The sequence below is a fragment of the Cynocephalus volans genome, chromosome 1, assembly GCF_027409185.1.
Source record: "Cynocephalus volans isolate mCynVol1 chromosome 1, mCynVol1.pri, whole genome shotgun sequence".
Taxonomy (NCBI): domain Eukaryota; kingdom Metazoa; phylum Chordata; class Mammalia; order Dermoptera; family Cynocephalidae; genus Cynocephalus; species Cynocephalus volans.
Window position 1 is genome coordinate 46,178,486 of NC_084460.1, and position 20,874 is coordinate 46,199,359.

The window sequence follows — 20,874 nt, forward strand, 5'->3', positions numbered from 1 at the left end:
TATCATTTTCTACTAAACCTAAACACAAAGATACCCTAGGGCCCAAACCTACATAATACACGTTCTAAAAGATACTTTCAGGAACGTTCATAGTGACATTCCTGACAGACAAAACTAGAAATAGCCCCAATGTCCACAAGGGGAGAATGGATAAACAGATCATGATATATGCATACAATGATGCTGTGGTCTGAATGTGTGCATCCCAAAATTCATGGGTTGAAATCCTAACCCCCAAGGTGATATTATTAGGAGGTGGGGCAACTGGGAAGAAAGCAGGTCATAGGGTTGGAGCCCTCATTAAAGAAATCCCAGAGAGCTGCCTTTTTGCTCTCAGGCACCATGTGGAAGCACAGTGAGAAGCTGGAAGTCTGCAACCGGAAGAGGGTCCTTACCAGAACCTGATCTACTGCCACCTTGATTTTGAACTTCAGCCTCCAGAACTGTAAGGAAAAAAATGTCTGCTGTTTATAAACCACCCAGTCTCTAGTATTTATGGACGAAGGCAAACAACTCCTACATGGCCGTAAGTACGAACAAACCATGATATACACCCATGATGCAGTTAAATCTTATAAACAACACAGAGCCAAAAAAGGCCGGCACAAATGACCGTGTGCTGAATGATTCCATTTATATAAAGTTCAAAAACAGACGAAACTAATCTCTGCTGTTAGAAGTCAGGATCTACATTAAATTAGGGATAGGGGTACAAGGAGGAGACTGAGGTAATAGCCTGTTTCTTTATCTGTGCTGGTTCATGAATGTGTTCACTTTGTGAAAATTCATTCAGGGGCTGGCCGGTTAGCTGAAGTGGTTACAGCGTGGCCTTATAACACCAAGGTCAAGTGTTCAGATACCCGTACCGGCCAACCACAAAAAAAAAAAAAAAAAAAAATCATCAAGATGTGCACTTGTGATTTCCGTACTTTTCTCTGTGTGAATAGGTATGTACGTATCCATGAACGGAAGTGTATATACCAGGGTACTTCAAAAAGTTTGTGGAAAGATCTGTATTATCTTTTTATTCTATTTTTCCACAAAAATCAGCTTATTTAGGAAAAGAAAAAAACTTGCCAGATGGGACAAGTCGTTCCTCCATTTTCTACCGGTCCTTTAATTTATCTGGACACAACTGTGTCATTTCTTGTATGAGAGCCTCTAAGTGACTTGAATTTGGGGAGCAGAGAAGAGGAAAGGAGACAGGGAAGGGGGATGTTCTCCAGTTTTACGTTTTATTTAGGGATTAACTGTATAAAAGCTAAAAAGTATTCAGATTAAAATGAGTTCCTCTTACGAGGTCAGTATAGACATTCTAGAAATAGATATTCTACAATGTCTGCCCCATTCGTGTGAATGAATTAGTCATTATTCTCTTTTTCACCCCTTATATGAGATCAATATAAACTAACTTTGAGGACAGATACTAGGTTTCTGAAGAACTTATAGTTATTGGGACAAGTTGAAGTTTCGAGAATTTTCTTCTATCACATTATTTCTGCTTATAATCAGCCTCCACTGTGATCAAAGAAGCCTTACAAACCTCCAATTCCTTTCCCCTCGATAAAAATCATCTGCTCCAAATGGACATTTCAGAAAAAAAAAAAAAAAAAGGAGAAAGCACTGAGACAAATTGCAATATATTATTTGCAGCATAAGTTCAAATTAAAATGAGTCTTTGTCATTCTAAACCAAAACCATTCTAAAAGAAACAAAACAAAACTCTGTTCATCAGTTTCATCATCTATAAAACAAAGTTGTCAGGAGGATTAAATGGGATGGTCTGCATAAACACTTAGAACAAAGCCCAGCACTTAATAAGCATGTGATAGTGATTACTACCTATTGTTATTCTCATCTAATTAATCTAGAACAATGGAAGTGACAATAAAACAACCATACAAAACACAGCCTGGAAATGTGACTACTGTAAACCTTTTAAACAAAAGGAAACATCTGGGGATGATGCCCCTGCCCCACAGAGCACAAGGTACATATTTTAAGTTATTCAAGGGGGCATGGGTGGGGAGGAGGGGGTTAACTCCAACTCAATGTGACTTTGCAACACGCTCTCAAGGTAGCTCTCAAGGCTAGACTATCTACGTCAAATTGCTAAGGAACTCATCAACATCAGATTAAAATAACGCTTTATTAATAACACTAAGAAATACCACACTGCTAAAAGAGCAATAAATGAAATGCTTCCTGTATTAGTTTGCTAGGGCTGCCGTAACAAAATATACACTGGGGGCCTTAAACAACAGAAATGTATTTCCTCAGAGTTCTGGAGGTTAGAAGCCCAAGATCAAGGTGTCTGCAGGTTCGGTTTCTCCTGAGGACTCTCTCCTTGGCTTGCAGGGGGCCACCTTCTCACTGTATCCTCACACGGTCTTTCCTCTGGTGTCTCTATGTGTCCTAATCTCCTCTTCTCATAAGGACACCAGTCAGATTGGATTTGGGCCCACACTAATAGCCTCATTTTAAATTAATCACAACTAATCTTTTTCTTTCTTTAAAGGCCCTTTCTCCAGATACTGTCACATTCTGAAGTACTAGTGGTTACGGCTGCAACATATGAATTGTGGGGAGAGGGGTGCAACTCAGTCCACTGTAGCTCAAGACTTTCTTAATTACTGAATCAGAAGGCTGACTGACCTCAGAGTCAAGAGCAATAGATCGGACATGAATTTCTCACCCAACAGGTTCTCGTGGTCTTGTTTTGAATAAGGAACATGGCCACTCACAAGGAACACTGGTTTCATTAGTCCAGTGGCTCTCTCCCAGGGCAATTTTGTCCCCCAAGAGACATGTGGCAATGTCTAGAGGCATTTTTGGTTGTCACAGGTGTGTGTGCTGGAGGGGGTTCCTACTGGCATCTAGTGGGAAGAGGCAATGATGCTGCTAAAGATCCTACAGTGCCCAGCATGGCCTCCCACTACAGAATTGCCAAACCCAAAACAGCAACAGTGCGGAGGAGGACAGACCTTGAAGTCTAACCTGACCAAGGCTGACGTCAACTCTTATCATCACAAACTGCCCAGCAGAGGTGGGAAATCCTGCCAGGCCCGCGTCACCATCTGGGCACTGTTGACGCTATGTACTGCTCTGCCCTGGCATGCAGCAAATGTGCAGAGGTTTCCCTGGGAGGAAGGGATGGCATCGGCTGGCCAGGCCCATCTTTCTAGTTCTCATCAGAAGCCTTTCTGTGTTTCCACAGGGTTCCTCCCAATTGTCCTGTTCCACAGTCCCCTCAAACTTCTGTTTAGACAAAAATAAAAGCAACATTAAGATTCCCCAATCACGCTGGCTGGTTGGCTCAGTTAGTTGGAGCATGGTGCTGATAACACCAAGGTCCAGGGTTCAATTGTTGTACCAGCCAGCCGCAAAAAAAACCCAAAAAAAACAAAGATTCCCCAATCAACCAGGGAAACTAACCATTCTTTAAAAATCATGATTTTCGGGCCAAACCCGTGGCTCACTCGGGAGAGTGCGGCGCTGGGAGCGCCGAGGCCGCAGGTTCGGATCCTATATAGGGATGGCCAGTGCGCTCACTGGCTGAGCACAGTGCAAGTGACACCAAGCCAAGGGTTATGATCCCCTTACCAGTCACCAAAAAAAAAAAAAAAAAATCATGATTTTCATGAATAATTTAGTGAAATATTTTAAAATGTTTTAATCTATGGGCACAACCAGATTATCCTGTTTCTTTCCCCCTGAAGCAATATTTTTAGAACAATAGCACCATTTTAGCATGGACCATTGCTTCCTAAACGTTAGGCATGACTTGGAGCATCTACAAAAATCTTATTTTTCTTTAAGTGGATTCCCTGTGTTTTACTCAAATGCATTCTAAAAGGAAACTTCCTGCCACTACAACAAGAGAAAACAAGTATCATTTGGCACAAACAGAAGGAAACATAAAAATGATTACTATCCTTTAAATGTTTGGCCATGAGCCACCCAAAGTGATCTTTGGCAATATTTCCTATTGGTCAGTCTTTGAATACACATATCAATCTTTTGAACTCAAACAAACTGAAGAACATAGATGCTAGTTAGTAAAATCAGCACTGTTCTAACTGTGTAGGTAAAAGTCATCTATAAAAATGGGGGCCGGCCCGTGGCTCACTTGGGAGAGTGTGGTGCTGATAACACCAAGGCCACAGGTTCGGATCCCTATATAGGGATGGCTGATTAGCTCACTTGGGACAGTGTGGTGCTGACAACACCAAGTCAAGGGTTAAAATTCCCTTACCGGTCATCTTTAATAAAAATAAAATAAAATAAATAAAGTCATTGATAAAAATGTTACAACTGGTGTTTTTCCAAATTAATCCAAAGTCCACTCACTTCCATGTGTGAAGCTACAGGCACTTCACCCGCACTGCCAAGGGAGGCCATAAAGTTTGGCCAGTCCCTATGGCCTACCTTCATTACTTGCACCTGAGTAAAGATACAGAAAGAACTTTCTGTTCTGAGACATCACAACCAAAAGTTCAAAGACAGATGGTTCAACACTTTGCCTCCTCCTCCCGACTTTTGCATGCATGGCTGAGATCAAGGTCAAATGGCCACCCTATCTCCCCGGGGCCTTGCACACGGGGAGGGACCTCCCTCACTGGCCATGAACTATGTAGCTAGGAAAAGCTCTTGCGCAGGAAAGCCCTGGCAGGCGTGTCTCTTGTGTCCCTGTGCTAGCCTTCAGAGTCCCTACCTGGTTTGTAATGACACGTCCCCTTGTCTCCGCGTGGGCAAGGAGTGCCTGATCTAGTTTTGGTCAGTGCAGGGCAGGGGCGCCGTACGTGGAAGTGGATGTCACAGGTGCAGTGGGCAGAGAGGATGCAGAGAACACTTCCCCGTGGACTGCTGCCAAGGCCTAGTCTCACTATCCTCATCCAAGGGGAGCATAGAGCTGTTTACACAACTCTCCACTGCTCCAGAGAGAGGAAAGTGGTCTCTAGATTTCACCCCAGCACAACCCTGCCCCCCTCACACCCCTATACACCATATACCTAATACTACCTCCATTTCATCAAAAGGATGCTGAAATACACACACACGCACGCACACACCCATACACATTCAATCCTCATTTTTCAGTTTCCATATTTGCAAATTCTCCTACTCCCTAGAATTTGTAACCTCAAGAGCAATACTCGCAGTACTTTTGTGTTCATGCATGAACACATGTGGCATGGCAAAATTTTGAGTCACCCCAGGTACCCCAGGCACGTTCCCAGCTGAGGTCACACAAGACACTCCCAGACTTCTGGCTGCGACGCACATACTATAAACAAAAGTATTTTTCCTGACTCATCTAGTGTCATGTTTTTACATTTTTGTGCTTTTTCTTGATGATTTTGCTGTTTGAAATGGTCCCCAAGTGTAGTGCTGAAGTGCAGGCTAGTGTTCCCAAGAAGAGGAAGGCTGGGATGTGCTTTATGGAGAAAATACTTGCATTAGATAAGTTTGTTCATGCATGAGTTATAGTACTGTTGGCTGTGACTTCAATATTAATAAATCAACAATATACATTAAACATGGGATCTTTAAACAGAAACACCCTAAAACAAGGTTTTCTATTGCTCAATTGACTAAGATGTTCTGGCCAGAGGCTTGCAGGCACCTAACCCTGTATTTCCCCTAGGAGCAAAGGTTCAGTATTTGATAATTCAGCACTCACAGCCACTTTACAGAACACAGCTCCTGCGAATGAGAATCATACCTAACCCTACCTCCGTCATGTCAAAAAGAAAGGGCATTTTAGTTTCCTTACCAGTAAAACAAGGATAAAAAAAAAAAAAGTACCAACATCAAAGGGTCATTGTGCAGCATGAATGAGAAAACACCAGGTCAGAGCCCTAAAAACTGCAGATCATAAATAAATATTTGTTTTTCTCCTCCACAGATAGGTAATGAGTCACACAGACATGCCGATTTGAGTTCTGTGCTCTCAAGCAAAATGTACACATGAGCCTTGAAATGCCTCTGATGCATCCACCAGGCAGGGGACCCCAACCGCCTCCATGTGATGGGAAGCCAAGTGCAAGAATCTGTTCCCAAGGTCTACAGCATGTACCCATCTGTATTAACTTCCCCTTGTTGCTGTAACAAATTAGCACACATTTTGTGGCTTGAAACAATACAAACTTACTATCTTACAGTTCTGGAGGTCAGAAGTCCTGAGGTCTGGGTGTGGCAGGGCTGCTGGTTTCTGGAGGCTCTGGGGAGAATCTTTTGTCCTTGCCTTTTCCAGCTTCTAGAGGCACCTGCATTCCTAGACTCATGGCCCCTTCCTCCATCTTCAAGCCAACAGCGAAGTATCTTCTAGTCTTTCTCTAACTCTGACACTCACTCCCTTGCCTCTCATTTTTAAGGACCCTGTGATTAGACTGGGCCCACAAGGATAATCCAGGACGATCTTCCCATCTCAAGATCATTAACTTCATCACATCTGCAAGGTCCTTCTACTGCGGAATGAATGTCACAACTTCACAGGTGATTAGAACATGGACATCTTTGGGGACTGATGTCTGATTATTCTGCCCACCACCCCACACATACAGTGGGATCTGATTATTCTGCTCACCATACCATAGATGCTATAATTTCTGGAAGAATCCAAATTTCATATTATTTGATTATTTTCCATTAAATGCTTGACTTCTTATATCTTTATTAGTGTATCTTTATAAGATTCTTCACATAAATAAATTATATGGTAATATTATTAAATTTTCTGTATACTATGATGTTCTGACATCTTAAAAAAACCTTTCTGGTTAGAGAGAAGCTGCCCCTTCAGGGCTGGTCAATTCTAACAAAGGGCCCAGCCAGCTAGGAGCATGTCTTTAAAATGCAAACTAACCAATCCAGAGCCTTACCTACTATACACCTCAAAAGACAATATTCCTCTGCTTTAATCACCCCAACACTGGGTACCAGAAGCCAGATACCATCCCAGAAGCTCAGAGTCCACCATGATTAATCAAATTAGCCTGTTCTATGCTGTCCACCCTGCCTTGCCTGCCTTTCCCATGGAAACACCAATAAAGGCTCTGGCCACAGGGCTGGCTGGATAGCTCAGCTGGTTAGAGCACAGTGTTACAAGACCAGCCAGGGTCAAGGGTTTGGATCTCCATACTGGCCAGATGCCAGGAGAAAAAAAAAAAAAAAAAGGCTCTGGCTGAAACCCTCCCCTCACTCCTGTTTTCTGCCTCCTGACAACCTTGGTGTCTTTCCATGTGGCCCAGTGCGGCATGGCATGACACCTGTCTCTAGGACCTGTGGGTATAATAAACTTTCTTTTCTTTTCCTGAGCCCCTTCTGTTCCCTCTTGTGGCTGCACCTTACTGACCATATCATAAAAGAATACAAAACATGATTCCACAAAAAAAGTCTTCACTAGAAATGGTATCATATTTAAAGATGAATTTTAAGTCACCTCAAAAGCCAAACACCACCTAAACTGATGCTCCTCAGTGGAGGCAGACTAAGGGGACTCAGGGACATCTTTTTGTCTACCATTCCCTTCTCCTGGTACCCACACCCTAAATTCCTTAGGCATCCCTCCATAAATGCACAAATGTACACACTCTCACAAATCATGTGGTTAGGACATGAAGACCTGATTCCATCAACCAGTGAAGATCTCTGAGCCAGCCAGAGAAATGATCAGAACATGGGTAAGCAGTAGTCTGAGAACATCCAACAAACTTCTGCCTGGACCATCTAGAAAAGGGTATCCTCTCCCCACTCCTAGAAGCAGAGGTTTTTCTCTCCTTCTTTTACAATTCTGGAGATTGGCTTCAGTCATTCTTTCTCTCAAAAGGATTCACTGGGCACCTGCTCTATGCTAGGCTTTGTGGAAAAGTAATTTAAGATGTCAATGACTTGGGACCCATGGTGTCCCCCGCCATATGAGCACAGCAGCACATGTCAAACTAAAGCTGTGTGAGAAAGAAGACGAGAAAGTTTTCTGAGAGGCTCCCAGAGTGGGATGTGATCTCTAGTTGGCAACATCAGGGAAGGCTCTCTTGAGGACATGAGACCACAGTGAGTCTTAATGGAAGCCAAGGTGAAGAGGGGAGAGAAGGACATTCCAGGCAGAACATTTGAACAGCATGTGCAAAGGGCCTGCAACACAAGGGAGCCTGGGAAGAGCAGATGCTGAGCACAGGACGAGTAGTGGACAAGGAAGGGCCAGAGTGTGCTGAGAACAAAGTAGGCAGGGGCCACAGCAGCACTGTCCAACAGAGCTTTCCGTGATGGTGGAGATGCTCCATATCTGCACCGCCCAATGCAGCAGGCACTGGCCACAAGTGCCTATTGGGCATTGAAACGTGGTGAGTGCCACTAATAAACACAATGTTTAACTGTATTTAATTGTAATTATTTTAAATCTAAATTTAAAGAGCCATGTAAGGCTAGTGGCTACTATACTGGACAGCGCAGGCCCAAAGCACTGCAGACCTCACAGATACAGGAAGCCACTGGAGGGTTTTAAGCAGAACATTTTCATGATCATCTCATTTGGCCCCCTTTGCCCTGGCTGCGAGGAGACCTCCTTAGAATAGCATGTTATATAAATTCTCTCACAATAAAGCTGCTTTAAAAAATAATAACACTTGTGGTAGAATATGTACCTAAATACTCAGTTCTTCTTTCTCAACCCAGTTCACATCCAAAACTTCCTAGTCACTACCCCAAGTCTTGTGGTAGAATATGTACCTAAATACTCAGTTCTTCTTTCTCAACCCAGTTCACATCCAAAACTTCCTAGTCCCCCAAGTCCAAATATACCAAGCATCAAAGCTTCCTTGTCCAATTTGGCCACAAAACTCAGAATTATTATTATGACAAGGCAAAGTCTCAGGTCAGCCAGAGCCCAAGCTCCTTACCCTTTCTACAATATCACACCAGGGCCTCTACATACCTGCAAGGAATACTTTATAATAGTTATTCATTTTCTTGAATTTGATCAGGAAAGAACAATGAAGTACATAATATCTTTAGTTTCCCACCGTCCTCCTCTCAAAGGAACATTCGGGAGACCCTCAATAGCAAACCTCATACAAACACCTAACTGTCACTATGAGCCCCAGTAAAGACCTAACTCATATTGAGTGCTTGCTGTTCTAAACTTTACATGGATTGAGTCTCAAATAACCCTGTAAGGTATATATAATTTTATTCCCACTTTCCAAATGAAAAAACTGAGACCCAGAGAGGTAAAATAATTTTCCTGAGATCACACAGCTAATAAGCAGCAGAGCCTGGGCTTGAACTCTGCTCCTCGACTTCTAAGTCTACCAAGAGAGGAACTCCATTCAGCCAGAAGAAAAGGACATGACATCAGATTCCCAGCAATGTGGGGCAAGTACCCATTTACTAAGTGAAACACTGCAATAGTTTTCTCAACATGAGGATGTGGTAACTTTCTCAAGAGACAAAAGAGCTTTGGGGCCAGAGGATTCCTCCAGCAAATAAGCTGCATGTCTTGGCAACATATGCTGAGTGACCCCAGAATTAGTTATACTCTGTCCCCTGGGACATGTGGCACCTTGTTTTTGGTTTTTTACCACAAGTCCTCCAACCATTCTACAGCTTTATTACCTAGAACCATTAGGTGAAATGAGTGGGTCGGGTTCAAATCCACCCCCTTCACTGACTGTGACCATAAAAAAATTATTTAACATCACTGAATCTTAGTATCCTGTCCATACAATGGGGAAATTAACCCCCAAAACTCACATGGTAGTTGCGGGGATTAAAACAATGTCATTTAGCTCAAGTGCCCAACAGACAGCCTGACCCATCCCATATTAGTTTCTTCTTCCTTTAACTCACTCCCCTGCCCAATGATATTTCAGGAAGCCCCTCCACCTCTCTACGCTTCCCAAGGTTGTTTCCAAGCATGAGGATTCCCACCTTGACGTTGCTACTCCTATAAATGCAGATTATATACAAGAACATATATGGAAATGCATTGCATACCAGATACATGATTTAAATCTGAACCATGTCACTGTTTAGGAAATAAATCAGTTCCAAAGCGGCAAACCCTAAAAGGGTGTGATCTCCATTCCAACACCAACCAGAAACCCTAATTTTAAATATATATAAAATTATCTGCACCACTCCCTGTGGGACTCCATGAGTGGTGCATATTTTTATGTTAATGATCACTTAATTATTTGCACTTTTCTCTCATGCACTGAATCAGAGGTTTTCAACTGTGACTGTATATTAAAATCATCAGGGGAGCTTTGATAAAATATAGATAGCCAGATCTCACCCCAGATTCTTATTTCAAAGATCTAGAATGGGGCAGGGAATGGTGGTTAAGTTCCCTGGGTGATGCCAATGCACAGCCAGGGTCAGGGCGCCCACACCTGTTGGGCAGGTCTTAATTCATCTTTGCATCCCCATCACCTGGCACAGCCCTGCCCACACAGTGAGCGTCTCCTAATTGTCCCTGGCACGAATTAAGGACGAGAAGACCTTACAGTCCACTGATCATATTAACTCATTAAAATATTGACTCAGGTGTACTATGCACGAAGCACTGATCTGGGCATAGAGCTCAAGTGAACTGTCATTAAAACACAAGAGAAGAGTGAAGGAAGGGTCTTTGGGTCAGACGATCCGGAGTCCAATCTCCATTTTGCAGCATCTTCCGCAGTCCTCAACCTGGCTGAGCTCGTCCCCTCCTCCGTAGAACACAGTGGGGCTTCCTCACCCGAGGATTCAGGGAAGCCCGGAACAAAGACCCCACAACATGAGGACTGACATCGTTCCTTTTTTTCTCTTTTTTATTTCACTGACACCTGGTGATGCCACCCTAGGGGGTCACTCTCCCCACCCCCACCCCACCTCCGCCCTGCGTCTCCCGTTCCAAGCAACTGACGCCGTAATAAGCAGCAGCCGCAGGGCAGTGCCGGGAGAGGACAGGACGCCAAGGCGAAGGGCGGGTCACAGCAGCAGGCCCCGCCCAACTGCCGCGCTAAGCCTTCAGCTGGCGTCCGCCCCACCTGGCGGCCTGGGCAATACACATCTCCAGGTCCCACCCTCCAAGAACTCTGATTGGAGGGTCTGGGCGGCCAGGGAATCTGCATTTTCACTCGCTCCAACCTCCCCCTCCCGCCCCCAACATTCGCCCCCAAGTAAGTCTGCTGCAGGCGGTACCACAACCCCTCAAACCTCTACAGGTCACGGCTGTCCTCCGAATCGAAGGCGGCAAGGCGCAAAATATCACCCCGTCCTCTCTCTCCAAGTGCGGGAAAACCCACGCCTCTCCCACACCTAGGCTGCCCTCGGGGGCTGCGGGAAGGGCACAGCAGGTGGCAGCCCCTGATTCTGCCCTTCCCCCAGATCGTGGGAGGGGGGGTCACCAATCCGCCAGGGGGAGCCCCTCCCACCCTCCTGGCTGCCGGTTCGGGTCCACCCAGGGCCCGGCGGGGCAGGCTGCCACCCGGAGCACAGGTGGGCTCAGCGCAGCCTCTTGGAGCTGCGACCCGGAGGCGCTGGTGGGCACCCGGCGGCGGAGGCCGCGCCTCCCCCCGACCCCCACTGAGCAAATCCGGGCTCCCGAGACACGTTGCACGCGCACAGCACGGTTAAATCGGACCTAAGCGTAATTACAACGACAAGGAGTAATCACGGAACAATAGAACGGGTGGCAGGCACAGCCGATCCTAACTCCTCGCGCTTGTAAACAGCGCTGGGGCGGGCCCGGCTTCTCCGGGTTTCCTAGAGGAAGGTGGGCAGGGGAGCGAGGCGGCCGGGCGCCCGAGCCCAGCAGGGACGGGATGCGGCCGGGGACCCGGGGCTGGGGACGAAGGGACGCGCTCCCCGCCTCCCGCTCCCGCTCCCTGCCGGGCCGCGGGCTCCTGGCGCCGGGCGCGGCCACCCTGCCAGGCCCGGCCGGGCTCCGGGGCGCGCGGACAAAGGAGGGGCGGCCGGGCGGGCCCACTCACCCGGCGCGGGGCCTGCTGTCCATCCGCTTCTTCTGGCGCACCGGCTGCAGCGGGATGTTGTCGGTCATGTCGGCGGCGCCGCCCGCCTTGGCCGCCGCGCCCCCTACGCCGCCTGGGCCGCCGCCCGGTCCGGCCTCCGCGCCGCCGCCCGCCGGCGCCGCGCCGCCCCGGGGGAGGAGGCGGCGGCAGCGGGCGGGCCGGGCCCGCAGCGAGGGGGCGAGGTCGCGAGCGCCGGGCCACGCGCGGAGCCGCCCGCGCGGCCCGACCGACGGACACGGGCGCACCATGGGCCCGAGCTCCGCGCTGCGCCCGCTCGAGCCGCGCCTGCCACGGGGGGCGGCCGGGCCGTGTCCGCGCCGCCGCCGCCGCCGCCGCAATGTCCCCGCCCCTGGCCCGCGCCGCGCGCCCCCCACGCGCGCCCACCCGGCCACGCGCCCCCCGCCCACACCCCGCCGTGCGCGCGCGCGCCCTGCCGTCGCGTCCCCCAACACCCGACTTTCACACTCACGCGCACACACAGCCACGCTCACCCCATCACGGTCACCTTCATTCTTTTCGCACGCTCGCTCTTTCACCAGCGTTCGCACACACACCTGCCACGCTCACCCCCCACCGACATGCGACACTCACAGTCACGCACACCCTGCACACACGTGCACACCCGGCCATGCTCACCCCCGCATTGGTCACACTCATCCACGCACTCTGCATCTCAGGCCTCGCGCGTGTGCCCCCAGGAATCACAGTCACACAGGGACACACACCTTGGCTCACCTTCCTTCCCCATTCTCACCCCTGCTGTCCACCTGGATTTGTGGAACTCACAATCACATACACACACCTCATTTATCCAGACACCCTCACACTAACCCACACTCCATTCCCCCACTCACTCCCCCAAACCACCTTCTCGGACTTGAACACGTGCCCCCTCTCAGTCCTGAGACATTCAGTCACAAGCCACCATCTGTCACTGTGACTCAGAACTTTTCACACACACACCTGACTCCATCCACACCCACACTCACTCGCACACTCTTCTTTTTTTTTTTTTTTTTTTTTTTTTTTTTTTTTTTTTTGTCCTTTTCGTGACCGGCACTCAGCCAGTGAGTGCACTGGCCAGTCCTATATATAGGATCCGAACCCGCGGCGGGAGCGTCGCAGCGCTCCCAGCGCCGCACTCTACCAAGTGCGCCACGGGCTCGGCCCACTCGCACACTCTTCTATACGGTATCTAGGACCCATGAACTTTCCAAAGGCTTGATAAAATTTTGAGAACAGAAAAAAATTAATAGCGAGAAGGAAGGAAAGGAGGGAATGAGGTTAAAAATCAATATGTAATTAAAGAACCTCAAAATGTAATACCATGTAAAGTAACCTGCTGCAACTACAGCAAACTTAAAGTAGTTATACCTACTGATGTTGCTTGCATGTTAGATGTGGGTGCCTTTTAATGTTTGCTATGACAAAGGGTGGGGCCACCAAATATCCCAGGGTCTGGGGCTCTGAGCAAAGGAAAGTGAAACTAGAGGGTCCCAAACCAAGAAGTGAGCGTCTCAGGTCCCAAAGAAGTTCCTCAAGCAAAGAAGCATGCATGTCACAAGAAGTTGCCGCATTGAACTTTTGAAGAGAAAACAGCATCCTTCCTGGTCTGCTTTGCTTCCTGCTCTCTCCTACATCCAGAACAATGCTCAGCACTTAGCATGGCACACAGTCAGCACTCAATAAATGCTTGTCAAGTGGAGGAAGTGTAAACACTGCGACACACCAATTATGGCATCAGAGTAGGTCCCACCCCCTCCCATCTGCTCCTTTGGACATCCCCTCTCAAACCCCACCCACCTCAGATAAGCTGCAAACCCCATACCCTCTTCACTCCACTGCCTCATGAGGTACCAGAGAAGACCAAGGAGACGGCAAACATGAACTTTAACCCAAGGTCCCCACACAGCTGGTATTGAACAAATCTGAGCTATAGTTTTTATCAAGCACCTAAAACATGCATGGAGTTCCACATTTAATCCTCCCAACACCCCTGCTAGTTAAGTCTAAATAACAGAATCCATTTTACAGGTGAGGAAATAGAAGACCAGAGTGGCCTGCACCAAGCCACGCAGTTAGCAAGGAACAAGGCTAAACTCCAAGATTCAGTCTCTCAAGCTCCAGAAAGCAGGAAAAATGGACTCCTGTGACCAAGTGAACCACAGTTACCATGACACTTCCAGGCACCAACTAGCCTGATTCCAAACATCTTCAAGCTCCCTCTGGCCCTTCCAGAGCCCACCTATGGCCACCCTCATTAAGCTGTGCCCTGTTTTCTAAAGCATGGAGTAACAATAGTGGCTCCCTCATCTGGGATCCCTGTATCACCACCTCCCAGCTATAGAACTTGAGGCAAGTTACAAACTCTGCTGGGTCTCAGTTTCTTCTACTGTAAAATCGCGATGATGATAGTACCAGCCTCATAGGATTGTTGGAAGGATTAAATGAGCTAATTGTATACTAAGGCAATTAGAAGGGCGACTGCACACAGAGGAAGCACTCCGTGAGGGTCATTACTACAGGGTTTTTGGGAGGATTTGAAAGGAAAAGCCCCGGCCTGAGTGCAAAAGAAAACACACCAGGAGACAGGGACTTAACCAAAGTGTATTAGGCAGGCAAAATGAACAAGCAGGTTGCCCTCTCCGAAGTGGGAGCAGCCCCAGGGAGAGCTGGGCTGGGCCTTTTATATCCAGTCAGGCTGAGCTGGACTGTTCCTATTGGCTAAGAAAGAAGGGGAGGGAAGCGGGTGGGGTTTAAGCTGAGTTGGGATTTTTCTTTCTTTTTTTTTTTTCTTTTTTGTCTTTTTGTGACCAGTAAGGGGAGCGCAACCCTTGGCTTGGTGTCGTCCGCACCGTGCTCAGCCAGTGAGCGCAGCGGCCATTCCTACATAGGATCCGAACCTGCGGCGGGAGCGCCACTGCGCTCTGAAGCGCTGGCTGCACTCTCCCGAGTGCGCCATGGGCAGGCTCTGAGTTGGGATTTTTCTATAGGTGGAGAAATTCGTGTGCGTGGGAAGGGGATGTGGTGGTGAGGAAGAAGGGGGAGAGGGTTTTTTGTGATTCTCAGAAAACGTGCTGTTCTAGGGATCTGAAACTCTCTGCAGCCATTTTGGGTGTTCCTCCCGTCCGCCCACCGCTGTCTTAGACATCGGCTAAAACATAATTGCCTAATAGGATTGAATGCAATAATGAGAATATGTAAAAAAGCACTTAGTACAATGTCTGCTATATGATAAATACTCATCAAAGTTTGGCTATTACGATTCCTACTACTATGACCTTGTATATTATTATGTTTCCCTAAATCAAGAATGAACACCATAGTATTATCAATGGTTGTCTCTGGAAAAGAAGATTCCAGAGGATGTTTAAAATAGAATCTAATTCATAGACTTTAAAAAATTTTTAAGTAGTTTTCAATTTACAGAAAACTTGAGCAGATAATACCGAGGGTCCATATACCCCCACCCCAAATCCACTACCCAACCTTGACACAGTTTCCCCTATTAACATTTTGCATTAGTGTGTTTCCTCCAAAGGCATCTTAAATTTTTTGTTGTTGTTGTTTTGTTGATAACTCTATTTTTTCTTTGGTGAACATGTATTACTTTTACAATCATTTTTTCTTTAAATAAGTAAATTTCTAAAAGACCAGAGATACTCCTATTAATCTCCAAAGGTAATAACATTTTCAAATGAGGAGAGGGAAATCGTAGGTGGTGTTTACTGCCCTTGCATTTTCCAAATTTTCTTCAGTGCACTTTTATAATCAGAGAAGACACATTTTTATTTTTTTAAAGTATAGTCAAGTGAAGCAGTGGGAGTGGAGAAGGAACAAAGAAATCTGTAACTGGTTGTGATCAATTAGTCATAAACACCACTGCACCCAGGCCAGCTGAAAGACCCTTTTAAAAAGGACATTCTTCCAGCAAGGCAATCTCTCAAAGATGGAGCTCTTAAGGGCTTTTATCTCTTGAGAGAGGTCCAGATGTTTGCGTGAGATAGTAGAGGAGCCATGGGGCCCTGGAGAGCAGTACCAGGGTCTGGGAGAAGGGCAGTGATGGGACATGCAATGTGGGGGGGGGGGGGTTGTACTGGGGTCCCCCTCAGGGGACACAGTGTCCTTCTTCCTGTCCCAGCCTTGCCTTCTCCCCATGGTCCCAGGTATGGTCACCTCATAGTTCTGCTTTCTCAGGAGCAACCCCTTTCAGAGGTCCATGACAGCCTTCTCCATGCAACAGGCCTTGGGTACAGTAAGCCCCTGACTCCTAAATGTCTGAAGAGGAAAGGTCCTCGAGAGATGAGCCAATCTAGTACAGTCTCTGATTTGGGGAAAGTGTGGCACACAGATGTCATGTAACATCCCCAATACGTGGCAGGCCTGGGCCAGAATATACCTTGAGACACTCAGTTCACCCACCATAAAGCCCTGTGTTCATAGATTTCCAGTGGGCTGCTGCTGTCTAGATGTGCTGTAAGAAAGCCATGTTTGGTGGTAAGCAGGCAAGAAGCTGAGGGCACATGAGAGAGAGAGATGAAAGAGACATGGAAGGTGGGAACTCAAGAGTTATAAATAAAAATGCTTTGGGTAAACTCAAGCTGGGGAGAGAGGACATGATGTCCTCCTGTTGGTGCCTAGAATCTTCTCTCTGAATGAATGCTGTAGGTATTCCTTAGAGGAGAGTTTCTCAACCTCAGAACTACTGACATTTGGGCTAAATATTTCTTTATTATGGGGGGCTGTCCTGTGCATTGTACAACATTTAGGAGCATGCTTGGTCTCTACCCATTAGATGCCAGTAGCAGCCCTGTACCAGTTGTGACAATCACAAGCATCTTCAGACATTATGAAATGTCTCCAGGGAGGGGGCAAGATTGTCCCTGGTTGAGAACCACTGGCCAAAATGTGATGTTAAATAATTTTTAAACCCATCTCTCTTAATACTTACTAATACCATCCTCCTCTTTTTTTTTTGAAAGAGAATGCCTTAGGTTTAGAGCTTTCCACAGCAACAACAATAACAACTAGGATTTAATAATATTTTTCTGTTTTTAATCTCCAAAGAGGACACTAAGAAGTTTAGGGGAAAATTGACAGAAGATCCAATCATTCATTCAAGTTGTCTTCGCTGAAGACCTACAGTGTTCCAGGCAGTTAACTGGAGATACAGTTAACAAGAAAGCCACAGTCCCTGCTTCATGGAGATGACATCCTAGTGAAGGTTGAAGAAAAAAAAGATGACTTGATGTCCTCCTGTCTACCATACCCTTGGAGGTTACCGGTGCCTTTCATTGTGTTGGAGCTACTTTACAACTCTGTAAATTGTAGAAAACTGATAGTGATGCAAACAATGCTTGTCCATAGAAATGCAAATGAACTTTGTCCAGTGGAATGCAATTGATTACTGCCCTGTGGATACTGACCAGGTTTTGCATCTATTTGTAAGTTCATTTCAACATTCCTGATGGCCTGCAATTTGGGAGCCCTTTTAATTCTCCAATGAATCAGTTGTAAATCTGTAAATCAAACCTTTGACATGTGTTCATTTTATATTTATAGGAGTTGTGATTTTCCTTTTATAAATTATATTTTAACAGGATAAATAGAAAACAAGCAAACATTTTAGAGTGGGAAAGTCCATGTAAATAAGACAGGGTAATGTGAAAGAAATGTTTGTTGTTAATCGTTCTTTCCTGATAAAATTAAAAGGCTGGCAATCCTACACAGTTCCCTCCTATTCCCCCTTCCCTATCTTTTTAAAAACAATTTACTGGCCTGTAGAATTTCAGATTAGCAATCCTAAATTCCACTAGACTTTTTTCTTCTCCCTCTTCCATGGTCTTCACCACATCATAAAATGAAGATGGAATCAGTCTCGGACACAACAATCAACTCAGGACATTTAGGGAGGTCAGCGAAAATAATTTCTCCCATCATGATGGCCTTATATTAACAGAGAGAGGAAGAAGAGCTAACATCAACCCCAGGAACATCCACAGTGCTTACCAGCAGATGACACAGATGATCGTTTGCTTCATGGCTTTTTTTAAAAAATTTAAGCACCGATTATTTCTTTGCTTAAAATAATAGGTTGCTTACAAACAGTTGGAGAGTGGAAATGATAGAGCAGGGGAAAAATCCAGGTCATTTGGGATGTTCATTTTCTCCCAGGAAGGTCACTTTCAAGCATACTTTAAAACAGAGAGCTTGATGCTTCTTTTTGAACACACTTGCAAGGCCTTATCTTGATACCTCGATTGTGAGGTCCGCTTTTATTTGAGAGGCATATTTATTTCCTTATTCTTTGCCTAGTTGCACTAATTCTCCATTTTTATTTTGATAGTTAGAAATAGTTGGAATTGGTTACTGCAAAGTTATAAGCGTCAGAATTTTTTTTTTAAGGCAAAAAGCTACTATGAATTTTCACGGGAGCCAAGAGCAGAAATGCCTAGACATCTAATGGGATCTTCATTTCTAGACATCTTCTTTAGGCACAGTAGGTAACTGATAGCTTCAGAAGCCAATTCATTTTCTTTTCTCTAACACAAATAGACATTCCTTATTTTAAGTACTTAATGCTTTTGTTCAGAAGCAGAAAACAAAATGGGAGGAATTGATAGGACCTAGGATAATTACTCCACAGGAAGCTGATGCTTTCTCCACTGGAAGAAGTATCCCCCTTTAAATGAATACGTTACGGGTGCAAAATCCATAAAATAAATGAGAGATGCCAAGGAGAAAAGAAAACAAAGGTGCAAATTACCTGCTGTAGTGTTTAGATCTGAACTTCAAACAAGAGCAGAAACACAGGTCTTTGATGGACTCAAAATGAGCCTCCCCCAACACCAAGTAAAGGGCCCACAACCAGCAGGGTTCTGCCATCTTGTGACTTCCAGCCACCTGCACCTAAATGTCCTGGGGTGTCTGTCTGTGGCGTGGTGGAGAGGAGTAAACGGATAAAAGGCACATGCAAGAATCAATGAAATGCAGTTAACATCAGCTGAAATACTCAGTGGCTTCTGTGACCTTATTCGAGGAGATACATGGAAGGTCTACCTTAAAAGTTACCCCCATTTTTCACATTTTATATTTTAAAAGCAAACAATCAGGGAATGATGAAATATGCCATGTATAGATGCCTTCTGGCTTATGAGCTGCAAAAGCTCATGTCACCTTTGCAGTAAAGGTGCCAGCTGCCTTCTGATCCAGGTGATTCCTCCCTCAGTCTCAACAGATTGAACCAAGAGAATCCACTTGATCCAGAGTTGGGACAAATTCTGCCTAAATGGGATAGTTCAGATTTTCTGAGCCAAACAAAAGAAACAGCAACGGCTACCACATGGAATGTTTATTTTGTCCCAGATTAAGCATTTTCGTGATATCATCTAATCTCAACATAACCCTACAAATCAAATATTATACCCATTTTGTGGATGAAGTAACTAAGGTTCCATAAGGTGAATTATTTTACCCTAGAGCACACAGCCAAAGAGTTGAGCCAGGACTTCTTTCCCAAATAAAGATGTTATTTCATCATGAACCCATCCTTTCCACCACTGATTTGAAATATACCTTTATCATCTAACTTCAGTTTTCTGTTTCTGTACTTATATATGCTGACACATGTGAAACTTCCCGTTAGGGCTCAAACAATCTGCTAAGTTGTAGACAATAGGTCATGTTGCTGTGAGAGTTATGCTTGAAATTCTATTAAAGAGTTTCCTGTAAAGGTGCAGATTTGTCAACACCTTCCTTGATGTTGTGGTTTAGTTAAACCATCACCTGACTCAACCTGGTGTGGGTCAGATATTAACTGAACTGAACACCACCTTCCCCACACCTCAATCCCGTTCTTACCCCCATGCAAAACAGGCTCTGGTGGGGCTCAACTTATGGAGGGGGGGAGGTGGGAAGCAGAAGTGGTTCTTTTTACAAGTCAGTGTGAAGAGTAAGACCACCTTTGCAAATCTGTTACATCTCCCAGCATAAAAAAGTTTTGAATACACAGAGCCTATAGAAGATGCAAGACAGCCAGGTCCTCCAGTAAGAGCAGGTTCTGAGGCTTACCTTCTGTGGTCTGCAAACTTGGATGAATCACTATGCTATACAAGTAGGCTCCTAAGCTACCCTTCGAGAACTGTCTTCAAAGACTAGGGCTGAGAAAGCAGGCCACAAACACACAGTGCACTCACTTAAGAAAAAAACAGCAAACACACAAGAAAACATTAATGAGCTGTCCTAGCAGTCCCTAGCAAGAATTCACCCTGAAAATAACTCAGCAGTGCAATAAAATCTGTCACAAAGATGATCAAAATCATTTAGTAAAATGTTTGAGGGATAATACCACCACTGTTGGCAATAGCTGATAAAACATCATACTTGTAGTATTGCAGACTTTTTTTGTTTTCTGCTTTGGCAGCTGGCCAGTAGTTTGCAGATATTTTTAAAGGATTACCCAGAAGTGGGTTTTACCTTGGAAAGATGTCTAAAATAATTTTATATTTGTCTATTTTTATATCTTCTTATATATAGGGGGAGGGGAAACATAATTTGTCACATAAGTAAAATAATTCTCATACATTTGAATCCAGAAAGACATAAATCTTAACTGTGGATTACTGTCAAGTGGGAGAAAGGGTGAAAATTGTAGATACTTGGGACCAGGGCATATTAGTTTAAATTAGAACTTCCATTTCAACTATTTGAAAGATTGGGTTACTCTTGCTCTCAGAGCCAATATGGTGGTTCCTTCACCCTAAATTGAATTGAGACCAAAAGACAGGCAAACCGTGGAGGATCGGGGCACCTACCTGCAAGGGAAGCTTACATGCAGAGCTCATGACATGCCAAAGAT

The 20,874-nt window shown here is 45.5% G+C and overlaps 1 protein-coding gene across 1 annotated transcript in view; it reads right to left on the reverse strand.

The window, feature by feature from the left end:
* The window catches only part of ATP9A (ATPase phospholipid transporting 9A (putative)), a 126,003-nt gene extending 113,895 nt beyond the window's left edge, over positions 1-12,108 (reverse strand). The window contains exon 1 of the mRNA XM_063092336.1: positions 11,979-12,108. Coding sequence (XP_062948406.1) covers positions 11,979-12,046 — 68 coding nt within the window. The 5' untranslated portion in view covers positions 12,047-12,108. The remainder of the gene's footprint in view (positions 1-11,978) is intronic.
* Between the last annotated feature and the right edge of the window lie 8,766 nt (positions 12,109-20,874).